Source organism: Falco cherrug, chromosome 8 (assembly GCF_023634085.1).
Source record: "Falco cherrug isolate bFalChe1 chromosome 8, bFalChe1.pri, whole genome shotgun sequence".
NCBI lineage: Eukaryota > Metazoa > Chordata > Aves > Falconiformes > Falconidae > Falco > Falco cherrug.
In genome coordinates this window covers 16,051,573-16,075,896 of record NC_073704.1, presented here as the reverse complement: position 1 = coordinate 16,075,896, position 24,324 = coordinate 16,051,573, and the positions used below count along the sequence as shown (strand labels likewise).

Here is a 24,324-nt window from a genome sequence, read left to right as displayed (position 1 = left end):
CACCGCCAGTGACAGCACTTTGCACCAACACTCCCATCAACAGACCCCAGCAAAAGTTGTCTCCCATCAGAGTACAGCCCAGCTTACCTTTACCACTGACACTGATGTTGTTAGACGTGTCCATCTGTCCCCTAGCTACTGTGTGCTCAGGACTGGTGGCAGGCTCTGTTTTCAACTCCATCGGTATGCAAATCCCCACGGACAGCAAATACAGCGAGGGGATCTATCAGTTACTGACACGGCTCCCTTCCAGAAGGGCAGAGAGCTTTGACTTTAGGGCAGCAGTCAACCCTAAATTCGACTTTCCCGTGGACTGCTCTACCTGTACAGAAGCCACTTTTCACAGGAAATGATGCTAGGCAGCATGCCTCTTCTGCTTGCTGCCAAAGCCTGGGCTGCTTAAACACTTTCATACCCTTTCAGTGGCCCTTGTGGGGGTCTGCCATGCTGGAAGATCAGCCCTCCAAGGCGTACTCTGCCCAGGCTTCTGCAGGGCCAGGAGAGAACCGGCAGAGGCAGCTAGCTGTCTCTGGTGCCAAACACTTGCGCACAAAGACTCTGCAGACAAGCACCCCAGCATTTAAAGGTGGAAGGAAGCAGGAAATAAATATCACAAAGTTTTTATACTGTCCACATAGGAGTTTATTTATATTTAAAAATAAAAATAAGCTATACAAAACATTAAAAATACCCTAGTAAAGACACACTAGCATCTAGGAGCTGGTGGCTGCCTGTTCAACTACTATTTTCCTTCGGACTCCATGTCTCTTGCAGTTGTTACTAGCTTGCCTGCCTTGGCACTGGGACATCCTTCAGGAAGCCATACTTTTTCCTCTTTGATCTTCTTGGTCATCTGGCAAGTCGTTGTCTTTTTGGGTTTCTTGAGAGGCGAGTAGAAGAACTCCATGTTTGTAAAAGGGTCGCCCCGCCTCAGTTTACTGCAAAGCCAAAAAGGTTAGATTGAACCATCAAGGTATTTCTTGAATGCAATGAAAAGGAAAGAGAGGAATAAAACCCAAGAAAAACTAGTGATGCACAATGCAACTGTTCACCACCTGCTGACCAATGCTCAGCCAGTACCGCAGCAGCAACTGGCCCCTCCTGGCCAGCTCCCCCCAGTTTATATACTGAACACGACGTTGTGTGGTATGGAATATGTGGTTTGGACCAGCTGTCCTGGCTCTGCTCCCTCCCAGCCTCTTGTGCACATCCTCACTGGCAGAGCATGGGAAACCTGAAAAGTCCTTGACTTAGAGTAGGCACTGCTTAACAACAACTAAAACATTAGTGTGTTAACAACATTACCATCACGCTAAATCCAAAACACAGCACTGCACCAGCTACTAGGAAGAAAATTAACTTTATCCCAGCCAAAACCAGGACAGCTTGGTAGTATTGGAAGTATCACTCAGTTGTATAAAACTTTAGATCACAGAATGGCAGCCACTGAAGTCGGGGCTTTCACTTAGCTGTCTTTATTTAGCGTGTATTTTATCCTCAGTGCTAATGAGGGATTAGTGTGGAGTACAACGGATACAGTCAGCTAAAAGATGTGCTCATCTCAGCGAGGGAAATAATATCTTTGGCAGCTTGTTACCAGAAGCCTGCACATGCATCTACCCTAATGCAGAATTTTGGCTTAACCACACTGTAGTAGGAGGGTCACAGAAACACAAAGTGGCAGAGGGTCCAGCCCTGGAAAGTGAGCACATGAGAGCATAGCTGGGGTTGCAGCATGGGAACAGTCACAAAAAGGAATAGTTTAAAGCCCAACCTGTTGAGCTTTGGCTCCTTGTAGCAGGCTGGTTCCCGCCTCCGCTTGGACAAGCGCCTTGACATTTCTTCAGAGCTGCAGGAAGACAGAGTCCTGACATTGGTCAAGTCCTGCAGTGGCCTGATCTCTGCAAAGGGAGACATTCACATGAGTTGATCGAAGTGTTTCCAAATAATTTCCAGATATCCTAAGAAATACAGCTGCCAAATAGAGAAGGGCTGCATTACGAGGTTTCTCTGAACACTGCACAATCCTGAATCCAGTCATGTTCCCCCAAAAACTCAGGACCACCTTTGTTCAAAAATCCCAGACCTGCTCCTTAAAAGTCAGCTCATGAATCAAATTAAGTTCCTCACTGGAAAAATGCAGGTCAATAATAATACTACTAGCATCATTGGGCCCTGGTGTGGAAGAAAAATGACACAAAACCAGTAGTTAATAGTTCTAGTGCCCAGGAGTTTACAGCCTGGAGCACAAAGCAAGCTTACGGCACCCAAACAAACTGAGAGACTTCCAGCACGACATAGGACCCTGCCAGTGTTTGCTGCAGCTTTCAAAGTGAAGTCAGCTAAGAGGGGGAGGCCAGGAGAACAAAAGTCCTCGTTCTCTACAAAGCACAGCCCACTCTAGCTGTAACAGGCCTGTTTGTCAACAGCTACAGGAAGGAAAAACCCCACAAAACAACTCTCTTTACAGAGTATTCGGTAACAGCAAGCTCCCAAAAAGGCTCAGCTTTACTGTATTATCAGCCAAGGGATACACCCTCCATATCCTTTCAGGAAACAAACCAGAAAACCACAACCAAGAGAATTTACATAGCTCCTGAAGAATTTCCATTGAAGATACCACCTAGGTGTAAATTCTGAAACCTATCAGCACTAACCACTCTGGACCAAAAACCTGCTATCTTTATTCGTATTTGTGCCCCAGTAATGCTGACTCTAGTAGAGTCAGCATCACATTATACTTTTCAACTGCTTGAGTAACTGATGTTCTAAATGGACTGGCATGCCCTGTAGATAACTGGTAAAACACAGCTCGCAGCACATGCTCCTAGTCTTTTCCCAATATCCACACATGAACAAGTGACCAAAAATTCTTACAAGAATGCTGATAAATCAAAAGCAAATGCAGCCACAGAAATGACTGGCCAGCATAAATGGAAGCATAAATGGTGTACTGGACACTGATCTTTAACTCTGAAAAAAATGGAGAGGGGGGAAGATAAATATAAGCACCGGCTGCATGGATTTTTGGCACTTTTCTCCAAACACAGGCCCTCTCCCCAGCCTACTACTTACCAGGTTCCTGTGAGGATGAGCTTTGAAAACTGGATTCAACCTGGTTTCTTTCTCCAGGTATTTCCTTTGCAGGCTTTCCTTTAAGTATCGGGGAGCTTGCTGGCAAAACAGAGGATTTCTCTGGCATTCTGTTGCCCTTGGTACTTAAGCTCTTGGAAACCGGTACATCTGTAAGCCTGGAGCCAAGACGTGAAGCTGCAGAACAGGTCACAGAGGTGGATTCAAGACTGTGTGAAAGGTCCATGAGATTATCTGTAAGTGGTATCTCAGCTATCTTCTCCAGGAGGGCACCTGGCTCAGACAGCAGATCTTTAATGAAAGAAAATTTATCCATCAGGACAGTTTGCCTGGATGCAAGTTCCACTGAACTTCCAATGTGTGCCTTGGCACCATCACTTTGTCTGGCCAGGGAATCAGTCTCTGGAGGTCTAGAACTGTTCCTCTTTCTCTGAGGCTCTGGTTGGGTATAGGCCTCTATTTTCGAAGCATTCACATCACTGTCAACTTTACCTTGCCCCTTTTCTTGAAGGCCTCCTGTCTGTTTTTTATTCCTCTGAACAGCTACCATCCTCAGAACTCTGGGGATTTTGCTAGCTTTGCTCGAAGCAACAGGCCTGGGAGATACAGTTTCACCCCCTTCACAATCTGTCTGGACACAACCCAATTCTCCTGGAAGAGCCAAAGGATGGACAACGTAAGTTTTCCTGCTACGTTTAAGATCACCTGGAAAATCCTTTGTGCTCTCCTTAGCTACTCCTTGAACATCTATACATGCCCCAAACCCATCAGCTTCTTTCCTCTGATCACAACTGCTTTTCCTGACAGTGTTCTTCCTGCTTGTCTGGGTTTTTTTAGGCCGTTCTTCAGCTTTGGCCTCCGGTATTTGCACGCTTCTTGGCAGATACTCCTCAGAGTCATCTCTTTGCCCAATTACTGTAGTTTTTGTGTTGGCTTTCTGTCTGATGCTCTTTGTGCTCATGCTTAAGTCCTCTTGTGAAGCACAGGCACCTGAGGCCTCTTTCCTCAAGAAAAGTGCATTTTGTAGACTAGAATAATCTGAAACCTCATGACTTGAGAGGGTAGTAACTGGGCTTTTTGACAAGCTCTCCATACTTTGGATCTCAAAGACAGCTCCCTTTTTAACCTGCTGCAGTAAGTCACCACTTCCAGGACTGTGCAGCTGTGCTGGATTCACCACACATGTTCTTCTGAGATCTTTGATTTCATCAGGAGAGTGAGAATGTTGCTCCACACCACAGCTTCCGTTCTTCCTGTCGATGGCCCCCTTCTTCCTCATCTCAAAAAAGTCAGGCTCACTAGAACATGTCGCAACTTCTGGCTGAAGAAGCTTATTCACACTTTGAGCACTCTCTTCACCTTGAGGTATAACAGAACTACTTTCTTCATTGTTTTTATTTGCATTTGTTTTCTTTTTTCGTGTGCTTGCTTTTTTAACAGTTGTTTTCTCACCAGTTTTAGAATTACTTTTGCTTTTACCCTTTACAGGAACAACCTCAGGGACTTGGTTATAGCTGCGGTCTGTTTCAACACTGCACCCAGTTCCTTTAGCCTGTGACTGATCACAGAAAATCTCTTCACCCAAAGATTTTCTATCAGGAATAACAGTGTTTTGAGTAGGTGAAACCAGGCAAGTGGGAGATTTCAGCTGTAGCTGTGTGTTGCTTTTATTGGAGCTGCTGCTGTCCTTTGTGATGCTCCACTGAGCTGGCCAAGTGGAACTGACATGTGGGAAGGTATCCACAACAGAAGAAGATGGAGTGCTTGTTGCAAACAGGGTGGATCGCTTTTTCCTCTGAGTAACGTGCCCTTGTGATAGATGATCAAAGACATTTTTCACCATCTCATCGCCCTCATATGAAAGAGGATGACTTTCCCAGGCAAGTGCTGGCAAATCGTTCGGATTTTGTTGGGTGGCACACGAGGGATCTGTTGGGAAGACTAAATTCATTACTGAGAAACACAGCAGGCAAATGACAGATTTCTCCATACCGCTAAAAGCCATGCCCCACAAATCCAGAACAGAAAACTCATGATTTTGTCTCTACAGGGACTCCCCAAACACACTGTGTAACAGAATTGCGCAGCTGCCTCCCCTCAGAACAGAAACGAAGCCCAAAGCAAGATCCCTTAACCAGCCTGATATTTAGGAATGCTTATGATCTGTATGAGAGTTATTATTTATATGGCAAACTCACAAGGAACAGAAGATATGCATCTAGTCAGATTCTGCACCTTCAGACATTTCTGAAGTTCAGTGCCTATTACTCAGAAAGCCTGAGGGCTCTTGAGCTATTGCAGATATGTTAAATATCCCCATTAAGACAGCCCGTTCTGGAATAGGTAATTCTAGTGGTATCAGCATCACTGAAGCATGCAGTTCCTAACAATCACTAGATGCTGATGGAGTGATAGTTAAGAGCTAACTGAAGCTATGGCACTGCCCTCATTCATTTCAAAATGTAGACATGCAGGCATACTAGAAGAACAGCAAAAGATGCAAATTTACCTCCAAAGACGCAAGAGTCAAGAAAAGCCTCTTGTGCTTCCATTCCAGTCAGCTTTTTCCCATTCTCTTCCTGGTGAGACTGAGGCTTCTCAGCAGGCTGCAGTGACAAAATGTCTTTGGAGGCAACAGGCACAACCTCCAGGGGCTCATTAGAAGCAGGTCTCTGAAGATCTAGTGAGGATGTAAGAACTGCTGTGGAGCTGCCACCTTGCTGTCTTGCATTACACAGCTTGGAAATGGGCACCCTCATTGGTATTCCTGGAGCCCTGGTGAGAAGGATTAACAGCAATGGAACATGTTTCATACCTGTGACAGGCCCCAGAAACCATCAAAAGCGGCTGAAATACATTTATGAACACTTCAAGTGCTGAAGAACACAGACTGCACAGCCAGCACAGATTACCCATTTTCGTGCAAGTACAACTTGTACGGAAAGCACACCGCTGCAGACACAGAGACAGGAGAAAAACAAGAGAGGCAGCAAGGACCTTTCAGCACACAGGTTGCTACCACAGATTCATGTCACTGTGGAACATCAACACAGCTGCTTGGAGGTATGCGCATGGGCAGCCCCAAGGGCTCCTCTGCATTCAAAGGGGAAACCAGACAGAGGAGAAACATAACTTCAAATACATTGTAAGAGATCCTGCTCTGACCTTCTTTCCAGAGCGCAAGTTTACATCATACAAGCAGGTGATTATTAAGCATTTCTATGTAACAAACACCAAAGCAGCAGCACTCACTCACTCGAGGAAATCTTGCAGCGCTCACCAGCTACAAAGGAAAAACTACCTGAAAGCAATGCGCTTTCATCAAAGGAGGGAGAAAGACCAGTTTATGCATAGCCTTAGCATTAGGACAAATAAGACAAGGAGTGGCAGCACAAAGACACAGAGTACAGGAAAACGTCAAGCAGTGGCGGTTTAGAGAAAACATCTCATGTAAACCAGACAACTGGGCACACATATAAAACACAAGAGGAAGTTTAGCATATAAAAAATCATGACAAGCTTGGTGGTATCTGACATTTTAACACCCACCTCATAAGTTGATCATCTGCAATACTATCGGCCCAGCTATCTTCAGTCACGCTGCTCTGCTGGCCATGGGACAAGGATGCAGAACTTGTTTGGAACTGGAAAGCAGAGAAACAGAAGGGTGGTTTAAAGCTCTTGCAATCTCCCTTACAGCCTCCTGTACAGAAACAGCAGCTGTTTCACCCTGGAAAGTATGTGAAATACTGCTGATGACCCTCTCCCATTCCACAATTTATGCAATTTTAAGTAAGTTTAGCAGTCAGATTCTGTCTCCACAGGCTTAAGGATGAAGTTAAACCAGTTCAGATAATCTGAGACTCGGAAGCAGGACTATTTCCCACCCACAAGACAGAGGACATGGAAAGCATCCTATTCCCTATCCCAAGTTCCCATGGCACTTGGAGAAAATAAAAAAGAGAAACTGAAGTCACAACCTGTCACAGCAGAAAAGCCTACTGGCCAGTACAGCCAATGAACCAGAGGAAGGCAGTTTAAAACTGTAGCCTTTCCTACAGAAGTTACCCTGGAAATCCTTAATACTGAGCTAAAAACAAGGATGCAGCCAGCACAAGTCAAGCAAGCGAAGAAAAATAGATGAAGCACCAAACACTGAAGCAAGCAGGCAACACAAAGCACAAGACAAAAACACAGCCCCCTTCCCAGAGCAATGTGCTCATATTTCCTGTGGTTTACCTCAGACAGCCAGGCCATCTTAACACCATACACAAAGCTTTCAAGATCCTTCAAGACATTATTCTGTGTTGAGGTAATAAAGAGAGATAAACAATAAAGACGTTAAATCAAAACATCTGTTCCAACAAGGACACTGGTAGCCAGAGCAAGGTATGCTCTGGGAGAACACAGCTTGGAAGAGTAAGCAAATGAATGGTGACATTTTTCATGTGCAGAGAGTACAGACGATCAGTGACAGCGCACTCCTCCCAAAAGCATCTCCCAGACTGAGATGTTAGTGCTGCATACCTCGCTCACCGCCCCTCCCCATCCCAGCCACACAGTTAGTGCCGTACCAGGAAGGAGAGCTTATGCCGCAGCACAGCATTCTGGAAGTGGCACTGCTTCACTTCCTTCTGCAAGATGGTCTTCTCCTGGGTGAGGCGCTGTGCATTGGCTTTCTCTGCATTGAGGGCCAGGGCCAGTGCTTTATTGTTGTGCTTCAGAGAGACTTTAATAGTGGAGGAGTTGTCTGTGAGGGATATAGAAGTATCACACAGAATCAGCATCCAAGGTTTCATCCACACCTCTTCCTTGATCTACTATTTCCTCTTCCCAGAATAGCCTCCCTCAGATTCAGATCTCTGTAACTCAACAGCCCCCTGACAAAGTCAACAGTATAGTTCCTTCCAGCAACAGAAATCTCCAGAGAACAGCAGCAAAAACCTGCAACACTTCAGACACCCCCTCAGTGGGTCATGCTTGGTCAACGAGGTACTGCTTCAGTTCTTACTGAATGATGGTGTGGTTCAGGTGCTGAGCTTGAACAAGTCACCTATAGCTCTGAATCCCCACCTTCACCCAAGATGAGACAGAAACACCTCCTTTTGTTTGAGTAGCCCCTGACGAGATTTAGATCCCTGTTTCCCAATTTCAAAATAAATAAAAGTAACAGCAATGCCTTATTCAAAGTATCCAGATTATCTCATGCACTATTGTTGCATTACTTCCCCCGTAAAACCAAATCACAGTTAGGCTAGCTTCTGCACAGGATTGCATATACACTAAAAAACACTTTCCATGACTTGTTTTTGCTGTTTGGACCCTGAGGACTCGGTTACCCAGCCATGGCTGTCCAACGCCAGCCGAGGCACTGCCAAGCTGCCTGCAGCAACCCCAACAGCTGCTCCAAAGGTTCCCCACGAAACCTGACAGTCACAGGTTCATTGGGCACCTGAAGTGGCACTTGACACTCATTTGCAGGCTATGGAATTAGCTAGAAACCCGCTGGCAGAGAAGGCACTGCTGGAGGCGGGCACGGCTGGCTGCCTCCACACCGGCTGCAAGGCAGAACACACTCACTGATGATTTTGGTTTTGATCTTCGATGCAAGCGAGGCACTCAGCTTCGCGTTCTTCAGGGGCCCCTTCTTCTTCTCCCGCATCCGCTCCCTCACGCCGCTCAGGCTGAAGGACGTTTCGGAAACCTCCCAAGCTGCCATGGCTACAGAGAGCGACAGAACAGGCTCAGCTCCCGCACCCCTCGGCAAGTGCTCACGGCCGAGCCCCGCCACTCTCCCCGAGAAACGTCCCCGCGGCCTCGCCCCCCGGAGCCCCCCGGCAGGCCCCAGGCTGCGGGACGGGCCGCAGGCCCGCGGCACCGCGACGCGCCTCGCCCCCGCTGCTGCCGGCCTCGGCGGCCGCGACAGGAGCCGCGACAGGGGCCGCCATGACCCCCCGCCTCGCCCCCCCGGCAGGACGCCCCCGCCTCGCCTCGCCCCCCCCCCCGGCAGGGCCCCCCCCGGCAGGACCCCCCCCCGCCTCGCCCCCGCCCCCGGCAGGACCCCCCCCCGGCAGGACCCCCCCCGCCTCGCCCCCGCCCCCGGCAGGACCCCCCCCGCCTCGCCCCCCCCCGGCAGGACCCCCCCGGCAGGTCCCCCCCGCCTCGCCTCGCCCCCCCCCCGGCAGGGCGCCCCCGGCAGGACCCCCCCCCGCCTCGCCCCCGCCCCCGGCAGGACCCCCCCCGGCAGGACTCCCCCCGCCTCGCCCCCCCCCCCCGGCAGGACCCCCCCCCCCCCGGCAGGACCCCCCCGGCAGGTCCCCCCCCGCCTCGCCTCGCCCCCCCCCGGCAGGACCCCCCCCCACCTCGCCTGCGCGGGCGCCCCGCGGCCGGCCGACCCGCCGCCGCTCGCCGCCGCCCCTCCGGCAGCGCTGCCCGCCGGGAGACTTTTGAACGCACCAGCGCCGGCCGACAGCTCGCCCCGCCCCGGTAACGGCCGCCTGCCTCTGCGCGAGGCTCCCGCGCGCGTTACGGGCTGCGGCGCGCGGCCCCACTGCCGCCAGGGCGCGGGCGGCTCGCGCGGGAGGGAGCTCGCGCCCCCGCCGCCCGCTCAGGCTGCGCGGCCATTTTGCGCTGCCGGCGCTGAGGGGAGCTCTCCGCCCCCGTCCGTGGGGAGAGGGGACGGCGAAATGCCGCAGCCCCGGGCGCTGCGGCCGAGCTTGTGAGGCGGGGCTGCCGCTGCCGTGCCCCGGGCACAGCGAGGTGCAGCCGCTGCAGCGCCTCAGGAAAGCCCCAGGGCTGCTCCCGAGGGCCACCCAAAGTCGGGGATGGCTCGTCCGCAGAACTCGGCATCCGGCTCGCAGCTTTCGCCTGCGGAAAAGTGACGGTTTGCGGGCTACTTAAAAGGAAACCCAAAAATCTTAATTACGTCTCGGTCCAAGTTAACGCACTGCTTTCCAGTCAACCTTGAATTTGCCCTCAAGGTGACGTTGCAGGCCGGTGGAAACGCCGCTGCCTGCCGCCACGGGCGGTGAATGGTAGCCCTCTGCAAGGATCCTAAATCCTACCCATTTCTTCTGGTATTTGTTAATACATTACCTGATGAGCATTAAATAATGCAAATTATTAAATAAATTTATTCCTTCCAACTTAATTAAGTAGCGGATTGACAAAACCCTCCATACCAGCCCTGAAAATCAGACCGGCAACATGTAACGATGCTGCAGAACTGCCGGTTGCTTTATTTCTTGCTCTGGGAACCTGTGATCCACATTAAATGTGCTACAGGAAAAGACTTGGGTATCCTTCCCTAGTACATATCCTGTGCTCCATGCATGACAAATTCCACAGTTCAAGAAGCCTAAACTTGATCTTGCTAGCTTTACGAAGTTACTTCACTAAATTTCTTAAGCACACTGGTCAGCAAATTAACAGCAGACAGCTTAAAAACAGAGACCCTTTCCCACACAGCCCTGTTTAAACAGTGGAAATCTTTGCCAGGTGATTGCAGATATCAATTACTCAGGTTTCAAGTTGAACAAGTTTGTGGAAGTAAAAAACAAGCGAGGGCTATTAACTGCCAAGACAACACTTCATGCTTAAGAAGGTCCTGAGCTGCAAATCAGTGGGGAATGGGGAAATACATTGAGAAAGAGCACAGTGAAATGAAATATGAGAAAGCACAAATGAAATAAGGAAGAGAAAGCACAACACAAATTCTGTAAATACCAAGTAGGCTTTTTCCTGATCATCTACATCTCATGATAATACATTTGCTTTTGTGTTTTCTTAGGCCATCACAGAGGGGCAACATTATGATCATGTCTCATAAGCCCATTCCTATTGTTTACTAGGTAATCAGTTAATAACATAAGAAGAACATTCCCAAGCAGGGGGTGGCTCATGCCATTCAGAACTACAGCCTGCCAGCCTGCCCAATCTACAAAATCCAATAGCCTCTCACTGACTTGTTAGCCATCACAATACATGGGCTACCGTCAGCAATCCTGTAGAAGATGTGCCCTGTATCCATTGGAAGGACATCAGGATTTAATAAGTCATGTTGGGATTTCTTAGCTGTTAGAATTTCTCCAAATATTCTAAGTGAAACCATAACACTGATGAAAGAACAGGTAGCAAGATCCTTGCTATAGATACGCCATAAACACTGCAGATAGAACCCCAGATAGGCTCTTGAGAGGTATCACGTCTAGTTTTTCACCATTTTGTACAGTGGAATGCTGGAACAGTGGAAGCTGATAGCTTCTTTTACAAGCAATTAGATCCATCAGAAAACCCAGTGAACAGTCTCTCCCTCCCTTGTTAGCAAGTCTTCTATGTTTCCAACTAGTCATTCAGCAATGAAACTCAATGCTTAGAAGTGTAAAAGGATCATTTAGCTTGAAACTGATAACCCGACCTGAAGGTGCACGTTTAATCTCTTCTCTGTGGTGGATTTTGTTTTTTTCCCTTTTAATTTCTCTCAGCTCAGCAGCATTGTTTCCAAGCAACAGGAGAAAGCTGCAGTCCTGCAATAAGCCGTAGCCTAATTTCCCTGACACACAAACTGAGTGGCAGAGGCAAGAAAGGAACAGCAACATCAAGAGGGATTTCCTCCTGAAGTCAGAGAGGCTCCAAACCCAGATCCCTATTCCAAGAGGCCTATTCCAAGAGCTGACACAGGTAGTGCATGATTTCTTCTATACATGTATGAGAGAGAGAACAGGGGGACAATATCCAGAAACACAGAGAGCTTACTAGGTATGTCATTACTTTGAGTCTTATGGGCCAGAGGGGTGAAGCATACACTTTGATAATACAATAACTTGGTGGGCCAGGTGCTGGCTTCTCTCTTTGCTTTGTCCCGTCAGGCCAGTTGATACTTCATCTCATCCAGCCTGTCTTCTTCCCAGTCCATCCCCTCCTTGTACCACATATATCTGATTAATACACACACCATGCGGAGTGCAAGCCACGTGCTAAGAAACTGGGAAGCAGCAGCAGGCCAATAGATTGCATTATATGAGAGAATATACATCACTGTGATGAGGATGCAAGCAACCCTGCAAGCTGACAGCCAAGATAGGTGGTCATCTTAAATGGATTCATTCTGTCCATTTCCCATTACCAACTCCTTACCCTCACTTTCAGGACTGTGCTTGTTGTCTTCTCTTTCTTGACTAGGTTTTTCTCAGCTTCTGTTGTAATCCTACCTGGGAAATGGTTTTGGCCAGATTTTTGTAAGGGGTCTCCAAGTGTCCCATACTCTTTATCTGTGATTCAGATTCGCTCACAGACAGAGATACTTGACAGGATGCACTTTTCTCTTTCCCAGATCCCATTGAGCTTATGTTACAGTGACAGCTAGAGAATGGAAAGAAAACACCTCAAGAAAGAGATTAGAAAACTCCTGTAAGTAGTAACTGACCACAACCGCGTTCATTGCATTTGAGATGGACTTGTTTTCATTGCAAAGGGTTGTACAACCTCGCTGGTGACAACTGTAAAACCTCAGTCTTCTCTTGCTGTAAAGTATGCACAGATTTCCTTTGAGATGCTTCTAAATTTCTTATATGCAGTCTGCTGTGTGAGACCTAACTGCATATGTGACAGTAGAGATGTCACAAGCCCAGAACTTGCTCTGTGTCAGTGGGAGTGACCAGGGAGGTGCAGAGTTCCTCTCTTGCCATGCAGCCACTGCAGCTGCTGTCTGTAAGTGGTCTCCTAGTTCATGCAGCAGTGTCTCATGCTCTTTGATGCAGGAGTGCCCAGCAGACAACTCCTAGGGGTTGTAAGCAGTGTCTCCTCTATTCCATGCAAGTCTTGTGCCCATCTTCCCTAGGACTGCTTGCATGGATCAGTAGTGCTTAGTCTGAGGAAAGACTGCAGAATCAGGTCTCCCCTGAATGAGAAGAACAAGCACCAGTGAAGCACCTCTTTCAGTCTCTTGGCTGTACAGTGAAATCCTTCTGCGAGTCCCCAGACTTTAAATACTTGATTCATATTTGTACTTCTTCCTAAATTTTGGAGCCATTGGGGAACACAGCAGTGTGGTTTGAGGGAAGCTAAGATTAGCAGCGATGCAGAAAACTAGCAGCTTTCCTACTTAGGAAGTGTCTGTGAGAAATCCGGCAGGAGATTCATAGCCCTGAATCATAGCAAATTTGTCCCTGGTCTTGCACTAGCTTTAGAGTCATTTGTTGCATTTCTTGTGCATTGGATTGCTTATAACCAGTTGTAATTTGGAGTTATTTTCTTGCTTTGAGGGGAGATTATGTTGGCATCAGACTACGAGAAAATGAATTTGATCCGAGAGGACAAAGGCAGTCCACCTTTCTAGATGACATGGTAATCACCAGACTTCTTACTTCCTATCCTCTTTAACTGCCGGGCTACTGAGAACTGAAGGATGGCTGTTTGGTACAGCTAAATAACCTGTTCCTACAATGATCAATAGAAGCCCATTACTGAAATGACTATCTGAAGAGATTGGCTGCAAATAGCATTCCAGTGTAACATATCCAAGATAATTCAAGTTTTTGCTGATTTTTCAGCAAAACAAGGCTCATCCACAGAGAACATTTGATAAAGTGCAAGTCAACTAACCCAAGGAAATTCTTCACAAACTAAAGCTGTCTGCTTTAAAACATTGTTCAGCTAAGCTGAGAAAGTCTTCCTGGGTGTGTTTAAAATCTGTGTTTAAAACCCCTCAAACTTCAGCAAATGTCTTACAACTGATGAGGTACCCAGTGTAGTTGAGACAATACCAGGTTCCGGCTCATGTTTCTGTGTATTTCTCTGGTCTTTCTGTCATCCCTCAGTCAAGCAATTACAGCAAAACAAAACACATAAGGTTCTTCTGTCTTTCCAGGTCCATTACAACTTAGCCTTCAGTGTTGCTTTGCTGTGGCTAAGTGACTTGGATGCTCAGACTACACTGACAAGAGAAAAAAGGTGAGTATTGCAAGGCCTTACTATTGCAGTGGGTTACACCAGTGTGAAAATGGAGTAAAAGCAGCAGTGAATCAAGCCCAGGAATACTTTTTGCATTCGTAACACCAGACTAATGATCTTCTTGTTCAAAACACTGTACAGGAATTTTGCAGCTCGCAACCGATACATGTATCCCAACCGAATTGAGAGGGAAGCTATGATACTATCTTCATATGCTGGAATATTAATGGTAAGAGGGCAGGAAAAATAGCAATGCCTTTTACTGTATGGCACCTGTCTAGATACAATCCCTGTACACTGGATGTCTTTGTCCATTGAAAGCACAGTACACAAACAGTGTAAATATAACAAATCTGTCTCATTTCTATCAGGTAGCCATGAAGTTGTACTCAGCCTTAGAAAACAAAACAGGCAGTTTCAGTAGGTGGTCCTGTGCATGTGTGTAGGTTACTTATCTTGTCTCACCCAAGTGCAAAACAGTGAGCAAGTCTCAGGACCGGATCTCAATAGATTTGTACTAGCAGCATGAAACAATACTATGAGTTCATGTGAAAGCTATTTCAGAGATCAAAGGAAGGGGATATGAATGGGATTTCATACATTCACTTTAAAGAATACTGCTTCTGAGAGGTGAACATCTCTCTTCACCTGTCTTCACAGAACAGCATTCCTATTGAAGAGATCTTTAAGATATACAGCATGAGGCCCTCAGCAACACACTGGCAGAGCTCTGCAAATGTGAGTCACTTGTTGGGGTTTCAGCATCTTTAATAGGGGTCTAAGGGAAGATCTCTTACCTGTAATGGCCTGTTCCAGCATGTCATGCATTGGGCTGGCATTCTCAGAGTGCGATCCACATGTGGATTTGTTTCTCTTCTCACTCAGAGTAAACACTACTGAACTATTCCCTTCTCACATCTGCCATTACAGCTTAGAGCCTTGTGGTGGCCTTTCAGCATCATAATGACATGTAAAGCCTCCTTATGCAGTTGTAGTTATCCATGGGTTACTTCATTCCTGCTGCTAGTCTTGAAGGTGTGTGTCAAAACTGCAGAGTACAGCACATTTCTTAATTGCTTGCAGATTGTATTGTGTGTGGGTCTATTATTTAGCTACTGTTTATTCCAGCTATTCCACACTAATAAGGGAAGAGGCTTCATTCTATGGAAAGCAATCACTACTGCTAGACCAGCAGTGGTTGAGGACATGTGGATGACAGCTGGCAACATCCTACAATAAACTCCAGCATCTCCTTGTTACAGCAGAATATAAACATTCAAGTAGCATTTGAGACCACAAGCTAGGCATGACGGTGTGAATCTTATCTGAAGTTAGCGCTTTTCTTTGAGATTGTTATCTGGCTGCCAAAGATGTACTTTGTCTGTGCCCAGCCTTCTTCCCCAATTAACTCAGGTTTCAAACCGGAAATCATCAGAAGACAATACATAACCTTTGCTAGCTCCTGGCCTCTGGTGCTGCCTTGTACTCCTTGGCCTCACTGAGGAGCTTTTGCTTTGCTGGGCAGTATACCCCTGCAAGCAGTTGTATAAATAAGTAAAACTGTCCTTGCACAGCCCACCTCTTCACTACAGTTTTTCTGCCCTCCTCTTTTGTGTGGACTCTGCAGATCCTTCATGGTCTCCTTGACCCATTCTTACTGCCTTGTACATGGATAAATCTTCTAGCTAAGGAAGTGTGCTGTAGGTCTGACATAAGGCATTTGTCAGAGGAACCAAAAATGTGACATTTGGCCAGAGACCTTTAACCCTGCAAGACAGAGACTTCCTTCCATGCCTCCATGTTTTTTGATAAACTACTGTATGCTGCTTAGCAGAGTGTGCCAGCACTGCAGGTCTTAATCTGGGGTCGTGTTTGGGCAGGTTCATACAATCAGTTCTGTGTTTACAGAAGGCAGCTCTCAGCAGGGCACTGACTCTTGCACAGTGCTAAGACCATTTTTACTTGCAGTGCATTGCAGTCCTGTGGAAGGTGGACACAGATTAAACAGAACAAACCAGCAACTCTGTGACTGCAAGGTTATCTGTGTTACCTATGCACCGCCAGGGAAAAGAAGCTATAGAGTCTAGAAGTACCCTTGTGCCAAATCATACAATAGTAACAGAAAACTTGCACAAGGTTTTACAATTCAGTTATTGCAGAGATAAGAGGTAATGTTACCTTGGCTTGCAGATTAGACTGTCTGACTTTGGGCAGATCATTTAATCTTTGTCCTTGTCAATCTATGCCACAGTCTGGGTCATTATTTGCAGTTAAAAAGCCTCCAGAAAGAAGGAGGTTATGTTTGCTTGGGCACTGTGCTCTGACAACATGGCCTGCTGTCAGCCCATACACCAGAGTTGTTTGGGTCTAGTCAACTCTCAAGACAGGCAGCAGAGTGTGTAACTCCTGCTTACCTTCATCTGAGATTGCCAAGAGCGTATTTACATAAGCAAAGGAATCTGATAGTGTTTAAGATCTTCCAGACAAGTCACATCGCTGCTCTTTGGGAATGAAACCATCTATCTAGGACCATCAGCTCTTATGGAGCTTATAACACCTGAGCAGTTTTAGACATCAGGACAACTTCTGCATTGGCAGTTCAAACACCTTTCTATTTGTATTGGGCATAAATTGCAGGGTTTACAGCTTTCGTGCAAGTTCATACATGGGTTCTGTGTTAGGCATAAATGTCAGAGTTCAGACACCAAGGGCTATTGTGGTGACCAATATGGGAGGAGGCTGTGAACTGCCCTGTGCCAGTTGGCTCAGAAACCCATATAAGCAGCCAGGCATGAGCCAGACCTTCAGCCAGAGGAGCACATAGAACCTCTACTCAAATACATTTAAGAAAGAGCAGCAGCTACTAGGGAAGGAGACATGAGGACACATCTAAGGAGGTAGGCACGGTGGCTATTAAGAGGGACATGCTTTTAGAAGGAGGCATCCCGTCCATGCCATGTCCTGCAGGGCAAAAAGCACAAAGGAGAAGAAAGAAGTCAGAGAAATGCCAGACAGAAATCATTCACATGAGCCCAACCTCCTTTTCTAGCCATCACCTCACAGAAGGAATTGGGACAGACTGAATGTAACCATGAAAAACAAGGGAAATTGGGACTAGGCAGGGGAGGAAAGGTGCGTACTGTATTTAATCTTGATACATTACACCACCACTGGGATCAGAAACCTCGAGCAGCATAAGGGCTACTTCTAAAATCCCTACTCCATCTTTATAGTCTAAAAGTCACCGGTTGGATGCTAGAACATTTGGATGATGGGTTTAGAGGTTTATTAAGGCTTTTTATTGGCGTGCCTCTTTATGGCTTAAATGCCTGGCTGACCACAGATGGTTCCTTTCTGATTTGCACACTGGTGTGGGACTTTGCCAACCCAAGCAAACAAAGTGCTAGGGCAGGGAAAGCAAAGGCACATAAAAGCTCCTTGTGTTCAATAGCTGACCTTCAGGGAGATGATTTTGTTCTTCAAAAGGCAAAAGCGGCTTGTTTGGCTCTGTTGTGCTGTTCCTCTGTTGAACCTCTGCCAAAAATTATCCCCAGGCTACCAGGAAAAGAAACTGTGTGTTTGGTCCATGCAAAACTGGATGCAGATGACACATATAACTGATCAACCAGATGGATTTAAAAAAAAAAAAAAAAAAGCCTTCAGTAGACAAAAAGGAGATATTTAATCCAGCCTTCTTGGCCTGCAGAGGTTTCACCAATTAAAATTGTTTAATCCTACTCTGCCCTGACACCAATACCTACATTTAGCCGCCGTCTTCAAATGGTATCCCATTCCCAAACATCTTAAAAGGCTTTCATCACTGCTAGCCTCACACACCTTGCAGAATCTACCCCACACTTTTGGACATCATCTGCCCTTCAGGTCTGAGAGTGTCCACCAAAGAAGTACCAGTTCAGTGGTATCAGTGATTCCAAGCTTTGGCCATAGCAATGATAAGCTATTGGCCCCTTCTCCCACCAGTCTACTGCCTAGACTGGTGTGCCATGAGCAATAAAGTGGGAAGAATCTCCCATTATATAAAGGCATAATGCATTTGGATCCTATAATAGCTGTGCCTTCTAAAAATATGTTGCATTTTAAACTCAAGTAATTTTTCCTTTTTGCCCCATTAGTAATGGCAAACTAGCTCCAGCCTCCTTTTTTTTGAACAGAGCAAAAAGGTGAACTATTCACCTCCTCCTCTGCCTTACAGTGTGCGAGGCAGAGTCAAGAAAGGGGCAGTTTACCTACTCATAGCCACACTAAGATGTAACCCAGCTCCTGAGCCTTTGGCATAGCACTTTACAGGGCAGCATTCCCACCAGTGTGCTCTAATTATCTCTGATGTGGAGTGGGGAAGGAGGCTATGCAAATCTGAGGAGATACAGTGTACTTCACAAGAGCCTTGCTCCAGGTCAAGTTTCTCTAGCAGCCTACCTTCATAGAAGTGTAATTTCCCTTAAAAAAATTGAGGAGGTATTATAATCTTTAATTTATGACTCAAGTCACAAGAAAGTATTCTGTATGGCCCAGCTATTTAATGAAAGAGCATTTGTGCTGGAATATATAGATTTTATTTTCAGTAACACAGACTTTATTGATGTTTCCCAAACAACCTTTAAAAGTTGCTGTGGAACTGTAATTAGACTATAATAGATGATTCACATGTAATTCACAGTGTTTTCTGGTGCTCTGATTTTATTTTTTTTTTTACCGTCCATGCTTAGCTATACTATTAATGACCTACTGCCACCTGGTGTCCAGAAGGGGCTAGCGGTCACTCCAGTTCACAGTTCATGCATCAGGGCAGCCTTGGCCATAACCACTCTGTTTAATTTTCCCATGTCAAGAACTAGAAATGCCACTATGTGTCACGTAGGGACATTTCACAACGTGTTAGGAGAGGTCTTCCTTTCTGCTGCTGGGATAAGTCGGTGGATCAGCTCTCCCTCCTTTTACCGTGAACATTACACTGTATTTTTTACTATCATGCTTCTTATGGGCAGGAATCCTTTTCTCTAGGAATTTCCAACCCAGAATATTTTTAGAAATCTCCATTTTGAGTTCATACCATACACTGCAGAGGAGTGATGTTTTCTTGGAAGTTTTCCAGCTACTCATGCTGGTTTGTTTGTTGTTCTTGGGTTTTTGGTTTGGTTTGGTTTTTCTGGGGGGTAGTGTTTTTTTTTTTATTTATATTTTTGATTTATATTCTGATGTTATGCAAGCAGAGACAAAGAAAGAACAGAAAAAGTCTCTCTGTTTGTCTCATGTTACTGTGCACTTGCCTAGCTAGATCCTGTCTCTAGTGAACTCAAGGGTACTTCCTTGATGGTCATGAGGTAGCAAAGTTACAAAATTTTCTGAAGAGGAAGATAAGACATTGTTATCAGGATCTCCAGTTTCTGTTTCAGCCAACAACGTTACTTAATTTTAATCATGGGCCTAAGATCATTCCCACTCTATGAGAAAGGAACGGAAATGCTTTGCTGAATCTGGAAACTAAAGGTAATTTATTTTGCAAAGCCCTAATCAGTTTAAGAGGTTAAATCTACTGTTTTCATTAACAGTAACTCTTGGAGCACAGCTTATACCTCCCTAAGAGTTCTAGATTCAAAAGCTGGAATCTAGCCCATCTCAAAATTCAGTTTCTGTGGATCTCAGACTTTGTTATGTTCTCCCTCATCTCCCATCAAAGTAAAATGGTGGAGATTCCTGTTATCCCCCATTGCTTCTGAAGCCTTAGCTTAGATCTCCTTGAAAACTGAGTACTAGCTTTACCAAGATACATAGATACTTAGGGAGCCTAAGTCACATCCTAGTGGGATTTAGAATCCAGAAGATTTCTGATTCATGAGAAGGGAGATCCTAGCCTGAGGTGGACATTAACTGTTGCTATCCTGACTGCTGCTTTTAAGAGTTCTGTACACCATTGTCCAGACATTTCAGGAGCTGCCAAGTGAACAGCTGAGCAGCTGCAGGCTGCATGCCAGGATGTTATGGCAGACCACAGTCCCCAAGCTGCACCAGTACATACAGGGCTATAAAATGCAGTAGTTCATCTGCTGTGTGGGGGGAATTGAAATATCTGGGCAGCAGGGATGGGAACTTCAAGAAGCTGGGTGGGCCAAGCAGCCAGGACAAAAACTGCCAGCAAAGCTGTGCTCATTTATCCATCAGGACCTCTGAAGCAGTTACTTTACTTTCTGCTGACCGCAAAAGAGTATGTCCATTTGGCTTGGCACATGGTTTCTGCAGACATACTAATCTATGAGTTGTTGTCCTTCCAGGAGCACTGGATTCAGCCTTTCAAGATCTCCCTGCACCCATTTGCCATGCTGACTGCCCCTGAAGCTGCAGAGTACACCTGGAAGCAAAGTGAGCACATTTCACCCTAACTCACCCAAGGCCAGGACAGGGGAACATGGGGCATCAGCTGTTGGCTCAGCAAAGCCACCAAGTTGCAGCCTGCTGAGCTCCAACAGCTGCACATGGAAAGGATAGTGTAAAGTTTGGTCTGTGCCTATTCTCTTGCAGGGGGGGAGGCATAGGCATTTTCTTGTGGTAGCCTAGAAATAGCATCTCGCTCAGGCTCCTGAAGTTCATGACAGTTGCAAAAGCAGCATTTTCCTCAAATTGAGGTAAACAACAAGACCACATTTCTAGCAGAATCACCCTTCATTCTGACAATCATTTGTTCTTAAGCTTGGACTAATACCATGACTTTTGCAAAGGTCAGTTATGCTGCTGGCTTGTGAAGGAGCCATCCCCTCCTTCCCTGCTTCTTCTCCAAGTGCAGCAAAAATGAGAATAACTTCAGGAGCATCAGAGAATTTGAAGCTGGGATCCCTTACCTCCAACCATGTATTGCAACTGATGCTATGCAGCAGGTCTGTAAATCAGCCTGGTGGTACTCCATAAGCCCAAGATGATGCGAGGCTCTTTCTCCCTCCCAAGGCATCAAGTACCAGACAGCCACAGCATATCAAAAGACCAACACTTGTTCAGCAAGGAGAGCTAAAAAGGACAGCAAGCAACTGGATTCACTGACCAGAGGAAAGCAACAGGTTGACAAAGTAGGTCTGAAGAACGCACACAAGCCGGTAAAACTGTTTTTGCAACTACCACTGAATGTCACAGCTGCAGTGGCACCTCAGACCACCCACAGCCCACAAAGCCCTTCTTGTCTGCCCTTCTCAGCACGCTTTAGCGTGAGATGTTTCATGGTAGCACTGATTTATACCATAGTGTCAATCCTAAACTGGACTTTCATGGAAACTCTATCATATCTTGGCAGGAGGTGTCACTCATGAGCTGGAAAGTCAGCTCTAGTGATCCTCAACATACACATGGAAGGCATTCTTCTGGCTACTGTCCCTGCAAAATACATTCACTACTGTCACTTTTAGGTTAAAAAAATCCAGTTGAAGACTATTGTTTAAAAAAAACTAACAAAAACCTGACTCCATAAAGAACCCAGTAATGTTAGATTAGCCTAGCATGTACGTGAATTATGCTCTGCTTTTCTATTTGTCCATGATTTGCCAAAGCCTATTGTTTGCTGCAGCTCCACTGAGCAGGAGAGCTAAGAAAACATTCCAGCAGCAGGGCTGGATCTGACCAAATAAAGGGGCTCCCCCACATCCCCGAGTTCAATGTGCATCACATGTCACACAGCAGGAGGGAATCTGATCTGCCATGCAGTCCCCATCTCTCCTGATGGATTCAGCCCTGCATGCTGTGCTTGTGCTTATTAACATTTGCATCCTGCAGGGAGCTACAGAAGCAAAATAAAGAATCTCTCCAGAGGAGCCTGGAACAGATTCAAAAGCAAGGAATGCAAAGGAAGCAAAGGTGTAACAAAGACCTAGACTTCATGTACCTCACTTAGCTGTAGGTGAGCTGGTATCTTCTACCTTAGCTTTGGTAATACATTTGTGACTTGTGTTTTGGGGTTTGTGTTTGGGGGTGGTTTTTTGCTTGTTTATTTTTAAATCTTAGCAGTCATTCCTTCCTTCCCACCCCTCATACCTTGTATCCAAGACTGACATTCCCTCCTCTTCCCTTAGCTACCTCTCTCCCGCTTCTCTGCCAGTGTGTTGGGAGCTTACATTTTCCCAGTGCATCCCTATTGCTTCTCAACACACCATGCAGAGCCAAAGAGAAGATGCAGCACTTCAGAAGCAGGGAGTACACATTTCCCCTTGTCCACAGTGCTGTGCAACTCCCACACATGATCCAGAGTGGGGCAGGAATGAGCTTCCCTTCATGTAACATGAGGGTTGTGCCTTTCAGGATGATGGCATTTTCTTCAGCTCTCCCCTTTAACCATCTTGCTGTCTTATTTCCATAAAGCACTCAGCTAAAGAAAAAGCCTCTACCTGCCGTGCCAGTGTAGCACTGAAGCCTACCTGTCTTCCATTCCCCATGTATGGGTCTCTAACTGTTTGCCTGCATTATGTCCATGCTGTGCTGCCCAAGAACACTCCCTATTTCCCAGATCCTTGTACTAACTCTGCCTTGAGATAAGAGTTGGGTGCACATGGTTCTCCTTCCACAGCCCTCTTCCTCTGGCTAGAAGCCTGGGCACACAACATGGGGTGTTTCTATAGGACTGTTTCTACTTAATTCCATAGAAGTTTCAAGGCTCAATGGGGTAGTAGAAGTGTTCACTACTGACAGGTGTGTTTTACACTAACTGCAGGGTAGGGAGACTCTATTAGAGCTTTTTGCATATAAAAATGATAGAAATTAAGATTCCCAGCTACTTCTAGCCAGGGGCTAGACGTCCATCCAATGTATGGTCGCATATTGTAGCCTGTGCCTCGGAGATGGTCCTGTACTATAACACAAAATATCTGCTGAAGGGCAAACCAATAAATATTTGTGAAGCAAACACATTTTTCTTCTTCTGCCTGCTGATTCTCAGTCACTGAGCCTACTTACAGAGATGCCAAAAGATAGCACTACACAAGAAACCCTGGGAATGGTTAAATTTAATCAGGCATTTAAAGGGTCTTTTCAAAGTCTTCACTTAAAGCTTGCTTTCAGCTCACCAGGTTCACAGCTTTGCTTTTTTTTTTTTTTAAACATAATTTATCACAAATTTCCTGTTAAAAATCAGTCTAAAATAAAATGTAGTTGAGTTGCTGTAAACATGTCCTTTCAATTCTTAGCTGTCCATGGGGAAAAACCTAACCGCAGTGTGCTACACTCAGAAATTACAGATTAACTGGTGAGTCTTTGTGCTGATATTGGTGGGGCTTCTCAGCCACACCGTGCATTTTCCTACTTGCCTTTCAAGCTATGTGAGCCACAATTCAAGGCCTAAGGGATTCAGATGAGAAGGCTAGAGGGGACTTAAGATCAACAGCAACATCAGCCTCCCTTACTCTGTAGCCATGAATTTCTGCAGCATCGGCTGTTTTGGCCTGGTTAGCTCACTCTGCCGGCAACATGATTGCTGGAAGGCACTAATCCCATTTAGCAGTTCCTACCAGCCTCTCCTCCATGGCCTGTCTTCACTGCTGGGACAGGTCTGCCCTGTCACATTCCGCACAGGCTTATTTCTGGAGCTCAGAGCATCCATCAGCATCTAAACAGAGGCTTCTGTTCTTGCAAACAAATTCAGTAGAGCAGTAGGCAGCAGCCAGTGCCAGGACCTAAGCAAATTTCATTCCAATTCAAACAGCATCAGTCTGACCCCTTGAAAGCCAAAGCAGAGAGAAATTGTACTTTGAAATGAGGTCATTACAAGAGGGGAGGAGGGGATATTGCTGCTGAGCGCATTAGTAGGAGAACAATGGTGAGGGGGTGGTTAAGATTAAACAGCTAGAGAGAGAGAGAGATTAACACCTCATGACTGATTTTTGTTCGCTGACCTGCAATAAAATAACCAGTAAGACCCTAACAAATAGATGATTAGCTGTGTTATTCCAGTGTTGTCTTTGCTATTAGAGTACTGCCATGGTCTTTACATTGGCTAATACTTCCTGGATTTATAGATAAGTCTGGTAGAATTAAGAGGAGTAAGCAACAGAAATCTCGCTATGCTAATAAGCATAAAAAGTGTTTAATTTTCAGAGTGCAAGTACCTGCCCCTTTGCTACTCCCTTCCCTGTTGGCTGGCTGGTGCCTGTCTGCACACAAAAGTCAAGCCCAGCAGACCAGGCAGTTTGCTGTTACATTTTCAGATAACAAAAATCAGGGAACTGAAAGGTGCTTGTAGATATGTGCACAGTGGGACTGGCGAATGACAGCCTTCTGTCACCCTGACCAAAA

The 24,324-nt window shown here is 46.2% G+C and overlaps 2 protein-coding genes across 5 annotated transcripts; one reads left to right on the top strand and one right to left on the bottom strand.

Annotated features, from left to right (window-relative positions):
• Window positions 1-618: 618 nt before the first annotated feature.
• On the bottom strand, window positions 619-9,872 carry LOC102057253 (shugoshin 2-like). Of its 3 annotated transcripts, none has more exons than XM_055719264.1 (9): window positions 9,550-9,868; window positions 8,674-8,814; window positions 7,668-7,843; window positions 7,333-7,395; window positions 6,643-6,737; window positions 5,603-5,868; window positions 3,076-5,034; window positions 1,775-1,901; window positions 619-938 (listed from the first exon to the last, which is right to left on the bottom strand). In XM_055719264.1, exons 2-9 carry the CDS (start codon window positions 8,810-8,812, stop codon window positions 743-745), a joined length of 3,021 nt encoding a protein of 1,006 aa, XP_055575239.1. In that variant the 5' UTR covers window positions 8,813-8,814; window positions 9,550-9,868; the 3' UTR covers window positions 619-742. The 3 variants fall into 3 exon arrangements, with proteins under 3 accessions (XP_055575239.1, XP_055575240.1, XP_055575241.1); XM_055719265.1 differs by having other exon boundaries at window positions 3,076-5,022; window positions 9,550-9,861; XM_055719266.1 differs by lacking the exon at window positions 7,333-7,395 and having other exon boundaries at window positions 9,550-9,872.
• A 1,708-nt stretch (window positions 9,873-11,580) lies between these two features.
• C8H2orf80 (chromosome 8 C2orf80 homolog) lies at window positions 11,581-24,095 on the top strand. 2 transcript variants are annotated; one of them, XM_027810805.2, is made up of 9 exons: window positions 11,581-11,772; window positions 12,425-12,501; window positions 13,356-13,437; window positions 13,961-14,043; window positions 14,185-14,272; window positions 14,704-14,781; window positions 20,334-20,421; window positions 21,001-21,119; window positions 21,817-24,093. In XM_027810805.2, the coding sequence occupies exons 2-9, from the start codon at window positions 12,461-12,463 to the stop codon at window positions 21,835-21,837; spliced, it is 600 nt and encodes a 199-aa protein (XP_027666606.1). In that variant the 5' UTR covers window positions 11,581-11,772; window positions 12,425-12,460; the 3' UTR covers window positions 21,838-24,093. The 2 variants fall into 2 exon arrangements, with proteins under 2 accessions (XP_027666606.1, XP_005443077.3); XM_005443020.3 differs by having other exon boundaries at window positions 21,001-24,095.
• The last annotated feature ends 229 nt before the right edge of the window (window positions 24,096-24,324 follow it).

Coding starts and splice junctions, on each gene's coding strand:
- LOC102057253 (XM_055719264.1), bottom strand. CDS start 8,812: ATGGCAGCTTGGGAGGTTTCCGAAACGTCCTTCAGCCTGAGCGGCGTG. Junction 7,844..8,673: donor GATCAAAACCAAAATCATCA/GTGAGTGTGTTC, acceptor TATCCCTCACAG/ACAACTCCTCCACTATTAAA. Junction 939..1,774: donor AAGGAGCCAAAGCTCAACAG/GTTGGGCTTTAA, acceptor TTGGCTTTGCAG/TAAACTGAGGCGGGGCGACC.
- C8H2orf80 (XM_005443020.3), top strand. CDS start 12,461: ATGGAAAGAAAACACCTCAAGAAAGAGATTAGAAAACTCCT. Junction 14,044..14,184: donor ACACTGACAAGAGAAAAAAG/GTGAGTATTGCA, acceptor AACACTGTACAG/GAATTTTGCAGCTCGCAACC. Junction 14,782..20,333: donor ACTGGCAGAGCTCTGCAAAT/GTGAGTCACTTG, acceptor TTGTCCTTCCAG/GAGCACTGGATTCAGCCTTT.